Consider the following 10,283-nt stretch of genomic DNA (forward strand, 5'->3'; position numbering starts at 1 on the left):
ATTTCCTTTTGTAAACAGTCTTACAAGAAGATTACCATTTCTTTGAAGCTACTTACAAACTCTGGTATTAGGATTCTGGTAGAGTAAAACCAGACAAGATGGATTTGAGGGAGAAATAGCTAATGGGCAGTGAAAGATGCATGATTAACAATTTTGTTTTGTTCTGTTCATTTCCTCAAGTGTAGTGTATATTCTGTTTTTGAAACCTAAAGTATGTATGTTCATTGTTTTGAGTGCTTTCTATTATTTACAGTAGTGTACAATTATACACAGACTCTGACAAACATAACAGTGTTGTAGAGTCTATTTTTAGGCTCAGACATTTGTGATTATGACCTAATGTGCCAACACTTAGCCAAGCTATGAGCAAGCAAATCTTACAGGGAAACAATGCTATTGACCTCATGCATAGCCCGGTACCAAAGCAGAATAATCTGTACCAGGACAGGGTGTTCTGGTGGTTTTTTCCCCCTCTGTCCACTTCTTTTCCTCTGTTCTAGACAAGCAGGATGAGTCGGTGAGGTAGAGCACACAGTTGCTGGACTGGAAAAAATTGTTCATTTTCCATTGTTTGTAATCATGCATAATTTATTATGCCTGTCTCTTTTCAATTTTTTAAACTGGGATTTTCTGTTTATACTCCACTGAGAATCAGTGTTCTTCATGACTGCAAAAGATGCCTTCTGAGTTAACTTCCCAGGGACCAGTCACATATCCCTTTACTAGAACTAGGTAGCCTGTGCCTGCGCAAGCAGCCCCACCAGCTGTATGGCAGGCAAACTGTGTCTGAGTCCTTCCTCCCGTCACACAGGGCAGGACTCGTGCTGGAATAAAACAGTGAAAATGTACTAGCCCACTTCTGAGCATCATCAGTCACTGCCAAAAGGCTACTGATATTCATTAAACCTTAAGAATGAAGTGGCATCCGAAAAGGAGCAAGCAAAGCTGAAACAAATGCTGAGTGAGTTTACAGTAGTGAGATGCACTCAAACGTTCCCATGCCAAAGAAACCCAATGGCTGAGCTGAGATGCTCGATGTTTTCTGAGGTACTATGTCTGAATCTTCAGTTTATCTGCAATATAACTTCTGTAGTGATAGACTTGGTTTTGCTGTAGTGTTTTACCTCCTTCGCCTCTGCATTGCTTCTAGCAGCGTGTTTTGGACCCTATGCTGCATTTCCTTACATTAAATACATTGTTCAGTGTCTCAAGAGAAGGATGTGTTTTTCTGCCCCTGGCAAGCCACTGCCTGTATCCTTCTCCTGTTAATAAGACTTGCCCCCACCCCCTCTGGTTAGAGGTCAATCTGAAGTGCAGGAAAGAATGATTATGATAACAGGAGGAAACAGGAAGAATCATGCTTTCTTTTTTCAATCTGTTTTTTATTATTGTTTTAATGTAAAACATTGTTTCAATTAAATGCTGACCTGTGCAGTGGCATGTGCATGCACATGCTGAAATGAATTCAGGCTTTGTTTGGAAAGCCGTGACCTCTTTATTCCTGTTCTGGATTAAGGCTGTTGCATTTCAAACTCGCTGCTGAGGACTGAAATTTCACTCGTACTCCTGGCAATAACAATTCTTAAGAGCGGAGTTTTCCTTGGGTGTTTTCATGTGCTGTTCTCTCTGTTTTTAAAACAAACTCGGTTTGGTTTTGGGTTTATTTTATTTTTTTTTCCAGAATTCATCATGTCATGAGGAAAAGATAACCATGACATCATTAAAATCCATCAAATAGTCATCGGGCTAAACTGGTACCCGATAGAGCAGATATTTATAGAAATGAGGAGCAGAAACCTTCATTAGTTACTTGCTTTTTCTGTGATTTAATTTCACGCTATGTTATTTATCCTTCCATTTTTTTAAAGTGAGAATGCCATGTGACTTGACTTCACAAAAAACCAATGTAGGATTCAACACCAATACCTGCTTTCACCCCTCAAAAGTGTAACTGTAGTGACTCTAGAATAAGATGTTGAGTTTGTTATTTGCTTGGATGTAACTTTTAAATTTGAGGGGTGAATCTATGTCGTCTTGCTTAAGTTTTTTGTTTGCTTACAATGAACTGTTTCAGAGGAAGGAAGAAGGGAGGGGAGGAAGAACGTGAAAATTGTCTGGGTTGTTAAAATGAGTCAGTTATATTTTATACTTGTCCTCTGGTGACCAGATTTAAATATCTTTCCTTGGCTTCATAGAATGCTTTTATTTATCTTAGGAGTTTTGGATGTTCTGCACAAGGGGAAACCTGAATTCCAAACTTTTTTTTTCATTATTGCATTAAGAGCCGGGGTATTGAATGCAGGTGCTCAGACTCTGCCATAATTGGCAGTTTATGGAGAGACACCAGCTGCACAGCTTCACAGGGGAGATACTGTATCTCTTCACCCATTGTATATATTGTAGGAAATGCAGAATTCCTGTCATTGTCAGAAACCTTAGCGTGTCCATGTGTACCAGTGCCTCCAGAAAAAAGACAGCAATCTGCTGCAAGTTAAAGCCATGACTAATTTCAGAAGTGGCTTATCCCTTTTTTACTGTGCTTTCATTTAGCACTAATTGATGTTTTGCTTGATTAAATATAGAAAAGACTTAACAAATGTTTGTTTTCTTATGGTCATGCAAGGCAAACTGGTGTCATACTAACTGGCTCTTTTTTTTTAGCACATGACAGGTTATATTACATATCTGCATGTGTGCAGATGTGTGAATACCTGTATATCAGATTATACTTATAATGTAATTATATACTAAATCACATATTTAACAGTTTCAGTTCACAGAATAGGGTTGGAAACAGAAGCAATAGAACTCCAAATTATATTAGACCTTAAAAGGCATAACTCTACAGTGGGAAAACCATGCTGCTTCCGGCCATCTTACTGTAGGGAGCCTGTGGTTGCTCTCTCTGGGGAACACCTGGGAGCTACAGACAGCACTGCTTGGTCCTGCTGGAGGAGTATTGATATATTGATGTGCAAGTGGGTGGAACTTGTGCGGCTTTTGGAGGATTGAATTATAGGGGGAAGCTAGGAATTAGTATCAAGATTTATAGGTATTGTATATGAGTGATTTGGCCAAACAAAGGAGAAGGTAAAAGCTCTGCCTCCATATGATGACTGAAGGGAAGGAAGAGTGTTTCAGGAAATGTTTGTTGCATATCAAGAAAAATATAGGTATCTGGTATCTTAATAGATAGCAGAATAGGATTCCAATGAAAGTGAAAGAAATCTCATCAGTTTGTTTTTCAGAGCAGCTTGGAAAACACAGTCCTAATAATAAAGGAATGGACAAGGTTGCAGATGTGTTAAATCAGAATCAGCTCACATAAGACTTGCCTTAAGTATTTGTTATTCCTCTTCCCTCTGTGGTTTAGAGATGTATTCATCTCGAAGTATGGACATTTGGAGTTTTTTGCCCTGTTAGCTTCATCTCTGGGAACACAGGGGCAAGGCTGTTTCATTCTGTCTTTTGGCACAGATTGAGTTTATATTCTGTCTGTGGTCATGAAATCCTCTTTTTCTCGTTCTCTCATCGGAAGTGTCCTGCGCGTTCTTTGACCCAGCTAAGGCCTGGCATTGAGACGTGCTGTGAGACATCATTTCCTTTCCAGTCTGTGTGTTGTATGCTTCATGTTTGTGAGAACCAGGAAGAAGTCTACATATTTCCATGTTTGGTTTTTTTTGTTTGTTTTTAATAGGTTTGTACGCATTGCGGAGAGCACTGGGGAAACGACCTAACCTATTAGACAAGGAGGTGGCTGGGTCAGTGATGATTGCTTTCAATGACTTCCTGCAGGGGATGAATGATGTCAGGCCCAGCGCCATGAGGGAGGTGGCAGTTGATGTGCCAAAAGTAAGTTATTTTTTGCAATACACTAGCAACATTGTTAAAGTCACATTAAGCTGCAGTTAGGTGTTGAAATGCCCTACCAAAGGAGAGTAATTTTGTGAAGTGGAAGCCTCAAGTTGCCAATAAATGTTGTGCGTCATCTTTCTGTTTGCATATTTGTTTGTTTAATTATAAATTTGAAGACCCATTTACAGAAACTTAAGTTCCTTATGCTTTAGGAAAACTTGGTAGTGCAGGAGCGTATCTCCTGATCTTGTAGTTTTATGTGCTGAGTGTGTTAATGGAGTATAAAGATTAAGATATCTGCTCAGAGCAGCTCCTGAATAGCCTGCAAGCTGGAGGCTTTTGTAAAGCAAACACCAGCTTAAGCAGAAACAAACTGCATTTGTAACTAAAGTATATTGAAACAAAACTGTGATGAGATTGATTGATTGCTGTGATTTTTATGTAAAACAGTTGACTGATTTTACATGCAGTTCATATTGCTGTGGTGTGAATGTCTTCAGTGACATTACTTGGTTTTAACTAAGGGCAAAATTAGATGCTGCAGGTAGGTTATCACTGCCAAGCGGTTATCCATCAGGGACTGTCATTGCATGAGCAGCTCTTCTGGCAGTGACAGATTCATCTTTACCCCACTCACTGCCTTCCCAGTTTTGCATTATCGTACGTCAGTAGCAGACATAACAGAAATTGGGCTGAGGAACTGGAATATTCAGCAAAAGAAAATGTTGCATTTAATCTTACTGAATTTTCTCTGTGAGCTGTTCTGCTCATGTTTCTCAGCAGCTCCCTCAGCCCCTAGAAGAAAGTATTTGTCTTGTTGCTTGAAGACGAGTCATCTGGGAATTAGATTGCACAACTGCAGACCCCTATTCCCAAACTATAGGAGTGGGGAATAAAATCTGCGAACAGGATGCTGCACACAGCTGGCTTGGATATGACACTTAGCTTGTTAAGGGTCCACGCTGTGCAGTGAAGTGCTGGGTGGAAATGCCTGGGCTGGCCCTGGACAGCTTTCCTGGAAATGGTGCAGTGGCATCAATATCCGCAAGGGCTAATGAGTTCTGATGAGGACCAGGGTTGAGAATTCTCTCGTTGCTTATTGCGCTACTGGCTCTTGAGCTCACATCATTATCACTGTGCTGTGCCTTTTAGATGCACCAGCCCATTTGGAGCTAGGTGGAGTGCTGCTAAACAGGACAATAAAGACAGGCAGAAGCGAGGTCTCTGGGCACTGCAGGAAATCTGTTCTGGATCCAGGTGCAACCTCCTTACCTATCCAGGCTCGTGTTGTGCACTAAACAGCCTGACCTAGTTAAGAATGTCCCTGCTCACTGCCTGTAATGGTCCCTTCCAACCCAAAGCATCCTGTGAGTCTGTGATTCTGTAAACTGTCTTCCCAGTGGCTTCTTTGATTGTCACTTGCTTTTATTTGTTAAAGACCAGCTGAGTCACTGGAATACTACTGAAATTCATTTCTTTATTGAAGGGAAAGTAACAGCAAAGTTCAGATTCCTTTTGTGCTGACAGGACCTGCATATTTACAAAATAATGCATAGTCTGTGAAGATGTAGAGTAAATTTCATGCCATCTGCTTGGTGTCAGGGGTGAGTTTAACGTGGAATCTAAAGTACCAGATGCAACAGATTTTGCGTCCACCCACATCATCTACCAAAAGAGGTGCTGGAATTCAATTTAACTGTTATCTGGGAGGGCAGAACTACCAACCTAACAAAACAAAGGTACCTGCTTGTGCTCAGAAGCACTCTGAATATCTGGAAATACTGATACACCTGTTCATGAAAGTCACAGTCGTGTAAATTCAGCACTGTAAGACCACCACCACTCTCAAGGCTAAATTCTCCATCATATTTTGTATTTGAGGTGGTGAAGTGCTCTAAGGCCACTTGACTCCAGGATGAGGAAGGTTTGAAGGAACTTGGTTATGCTGGAGCTGGGTGGCTGGGATGGGAGTGCAGAAGAAGCAAGTGAGAGGAATCTGGAATGCAGCACCTGCATCTGGGCTGCTTGCTGGGGGCCTGGGATGTGATGTGAAAACACTTGCAAACATCTGAAACTCATTCATGTACTTTAGCATGGTGTAACTATTTTGAAAAATTTAACCACTGTGTGGTTTATAGACATGCACAAGCAAAAAGAATTTTTAAAAAATCTATTTATTGTTATTAAACTTAAGTTAGTGTAATTTGCTCTTTATTAGCAAATAAATATGTTTTATTCTTACCTGATAGTGTCTGAGTGCCAGTCATTTAGCATTTAATGTATTGTTATCCAGAGAATTTACATGGTTGATTTTTTGTTTGGGATACAGATCATAGCAGAAAATGTAATGCATCTTCCAATTCCTTGGACACCTTTTTTTTAAGAAGAGTATGCAACATTTTAATTCACATACTTCCAATAGTCCTTTTTAGCTATGCTGTAATCTAATTTTACAGGCTAATTTTTGCTTCTCTGATTAAAGTTGTGTATTTAACTGCTCTTGTTGGAGCTGTGTGCTTAATTGCACTAATAATAGATTAATTTGATGTTGGAATACTTGGTTTCAGTAGAAACCAGGTATCTAAGAAGCCAAGTGAATGCAACTGCAGAGCCATTAATTAGTTGTATCATATTGTATTGATGATGCTATGTCCTGGAATGCTTTGCTGTATAATCCCTGCAACACCTGTGGGGCAACCTTAAAATTACTTGCTTGCCACAGAACTGATGCTAATAGTACTAATTTCTATAACAAGCCCTGTTTTACTAATTTACCCCTTCTTTTCAACGGAGTGCTTTCAGTCCATGGGCTTGGCCCACTTTCAACATTTTCCTTAGTTGGCTGTTGGGCATGCTGTACTGTGATATGTGACTTATGTGCTCTGCAGTAATTTATACCAACAGAAACTGCCTTACTTACACCTTTCATTGCATTCGTATCAAAATGTAAAAAATTATAGCTGGGTGGGCAGGAACCAGAAAAGAAAAGAAGGCAAGAATGAGATAGGAGTCCAGCTTTCTTCAAGAAACCTAAAACTCGTCGTGTTTTGGTTTTGTTTTTTTCCTGACTAATGTATCTATGTGCATAGTGTTTTGTGAAATCATCCTATATTGATTTATCTCCAGACATTTTCTGTCTGTAAGGATAGACTTTTCTTCCCCTACTCTCCTTGCCCCAGAAGCTATCCAGCTACATGGTCAATTGTGTGGGTAAATTTGTTAGAAAAGCAGGGGTTACATTCCTTCATGTTCTGTAGTCTGACCTTAACGCTGTTCGTCATCTAAAAAATCCTTGCTAAAAATAACTTCAAACATGGAATAAATGATCAGCTATGAGAATATTTCCAAAGAGAAGACAAAAGTCTGGGCTACATTAATAATATCCGCTTCTTTTTGTTGCTGTTTATCGCAGGTATGTTATTCACTTGGCCAGCCCCCTTAGCCCGAAAGTTCTATCCACACCAGGCAGTTAGTTACCAGTAAAACCATTGACGTATACACTGAGTTAAACTGAGACTTGTGTGATTTTGAACTTTCATGTTTCACTGCTTTGCAGCAGCAGTGTCTCAATTGAATGAGAAGCATAAAAGTAACTTCTAAATATAGCCACAAGTAAATGACTTCTGTCGAAGTGTTCCTTCCCTTGTAGTCATGACATCTTTGCCATTTATGGGCTGTTGGTTTTTTTTGGAGCTAGTATCATGTCTGGTATTGAATGAAAATAATTACTTGTTTTATCATGAACTCCAAATTATTTCCTCAACACAGAGCTTGTTCTGTGAAACCTGTGGAACTTTGATTAGGCTGTAAAGAAAATCTAGTTTTCCAATCAGTCATTGTTCTTTAGCCCCTAGGTCCATTAGCTGCTTGGCTGCTTAGAAGGCTGCTATGCTCAATTGCTCTGTTGCAGTCTTCTGTCTCATTTAAAACTGGGAAAAACCTTGTAATGTGTATGCTTGGGTCAGTAGCTGAAGAACAAGGAGGTGTATTAAAAGTGAGTTGTTTAGGTTGCCTCAAGCAAGTCACTTCTTGATGTCTGAGGATATTTGATAACCTTTAGAGAAGGCTTAGCAGTCTGCTTCTAGAAAGTGCTCGATGACAAGCTGGTTATTGCGGGGTTTGCCATTGACATATCTTGAGCTCTTTTCTTATTCCAAGCATATTCGAAATTACTGGTGGGGAAAACAGTCAAAATGAAGTGAGTTTGGGGCTCACTTCAAAAAGCGAGGTTGTGTGCAGAGGGAACTGCTGGAGGCAGAGGTGCCACCATGTGCTCTGTGTGTGTGTGTGTGTGTGTTTCTTTGTTTCTGCATTTGTTTGTCCTTCCACTTGTGCCCAGATTGCCATGCTCGTTGGCTGTGACCAAGGTAAATGCAAAATATCTGCTTGCCCAGTTCTACGTAGCATCTTGTTTTCTGTTTTTCCAGAATCTTTCTTGAACTTTGCTACATGTTGCAACCTTTTTAGAAGGCTGCTTTTTTTGCAGCGGCAATTGAGGAGAGAGGGGATGCACATTATAAATCAGGAAGTGAATACTTCAGCTTTTTGGAGAGTTGCACTATTGTGGCCGTTCCTCCCTCTCATGTGGGTCTTTCTGAAATTTCTGTGGAGTGCTATGAGTTTTGCTTGCCTGTTTCACTCCCTTACTGTAATTCAACAATCAGATTTTTGGGTCTTTGCAGCCAAAAGGTTCTGGATGAGACATCCTTTGCGTGTCTGTTTTATTTCTTTATTGCTGCTGCTTAATAGCCTCTGAGGAGTTGCTGTTCTGCACTGTGTTCTGAGTTCTGCTGACCTGGGGAGAACTAAGGATTACAGTAATAATGAAATCTTGGTGTCTCACACACTGGAACTGAGCACTGTGTTTGTATGTGTGAGCTCAGCCCCAAGGCTAGTCTTTAAAACCATTTCCACCATGACAGAATATCACACTTCATTGCTTGCATTGCAAGACCTTTGAGTTCGTATGCAGGTAAAGAAGTGTAGCTGGCTGGCCTAATGTGTGCTCTAGAATTTGTGTTAATTGTACTTGGGAAGTTACTGAGGATGTGTGCGCAAAAACAATTCACCTAGTTCTTCCAAGCTAATGTGAATCTAAATGAATTCTTACTTTTAAGTGTTTTATTGTTGGTGGCCTGGTTTTTTCCCTACTTACCTCTACCCTTTTGAAATAAATAAAGAAAAGGTTTTGTGTAGGACTTGACCAGAATGTGAAGGTAGTGTTTTATTAACTATTTTTGCTTTTAATATAATTTCTGCTTGAATTCCGCACCCTTAGAAATCCTAAATTATTTAACTGAATTTTTGACCACTTAACTGTTTTATTTTTTAACTTATAATGGGCAAGCTCATGTTTAGCTGTCTCCCTTTCCTCCCCTTCCTGGTTTTAAATGTACCTATGCGTAGGTACATTTAAAATAAGTCTGCAGATTACTAAAAATAACCTTCATATAAGGTGGCTCTGCTTCACCTTTGCCATACAGTTCTATTGCTTGTGTTGATGTTAAGTGACATGTAGCACGTCTGAAAAATCATTTGAATAATGCCTCAGGAGACTTGTGCAATAGTCTGAATATTGGCAAGAGGGTGAAGCAAACATTTAGGTGTTTTCTCCCTGGTTTTTTTATGCGTGCAAAGTACCACTAATGGATTTTGCCTACAGTTGCTGAAAGTTATAGGGAATTCCTGATGGCTTAATTAGTAGTAAGAAGTTCTTTCATGTTTGTCACAATTTTTGTCTAGCTAGAAAGACATTATGATAGAAATGATTAGTCCATACTTTACCAGGATTGATACTGAAAAATGTGAACAAGCTTAGTTTCTGTTGTCTTCCTTAAGAAGACCATCCAGTTGTTTAAAAGTAGTGAGATTTAGTTCTGTGCAGTTGATGGAGCTGCTAGGTAGCATAAGGGTAGGAGGGATAGGTAATGTATATTTTTAAAATGAAATTTAAACACCAACATTTAGAGTCAGGGAAGACTGCGATTAACTGTCCCAAGTTTAATTGTGTTACTCAACCATGAAGTTTGAGTTAAGAGGTGGTTTGTACGTGTGGAACAGTGGCAAGATGCAAGTGAGGTATTTGATATGTGTCTTCGCTTTTTATAAACATGTATATTTGCTTTATGGTGATTTAAAATCTGCAGGTAGATTGATATATCTTGTTGTGAAAACTGGGGTGGGAAAGGAGGATTCTTCCTAACTTTAGTGAGGTGCACAAGTTAGACGTCTCCTCACCATACGTTCTCTAAAAGAACATGGAAGAAACTGGGCACAGACCACCTGTGTGACTTTTGAAAGCGAGCTCATGCCATAGGTGCATTGCTCTGCGAAGGTTTTCTCCCCCGCCTCTCTCTCCCCCTCTCTGCTGTGTTGGTAGCCCAAGATACCCATCTAAAAGGTGGGTGATATGAATTTGTGCTCCTCTT

At 39.8% G+C, this 10,283-nt stretch overlaps 1 protein-coding gene across 1 annotated transcript in view; it reads left to right on the top strand.

Moving 5' to 3' along the window:
• The window catches only part of SPATA5 (spermatogenesis associated 5), a gene marked incomplete at its 3' end in the record, with an annotated part of 48,626 nt that overhangs the window by 22,832 nt on the left and 15,511 nt on the right, over positions 1–10,283 (top strand). The window contains exon 9 of the mRNA XM_010186875.1: positions 3,698–3,852. Coding sequence (XP_010185177.1) covers positions 3,698–3,852 — 155 coding nt within the window. The remainder of the gene's footprint in view (positions 1–3,697; positions 3,853–10,283) is intronic.

This window comes from Mesitornis unicolor, unplaced genomic scaffold (assembly GCF_000695765.1).
Source record: "Mesitornis unicolor isolate BGI_N332 unplaced genomic scaffold, ASM69576v1 scaffold8616, whole genome shotgun sequence".
In the NCBI taxonomy this organism is placed as follows: Eukaryota; Metazoa; Chordata; class Aves; order Mesitornithiformes; family Mesitornithidae; genus Mesitornis; species Mesitornis unicolor.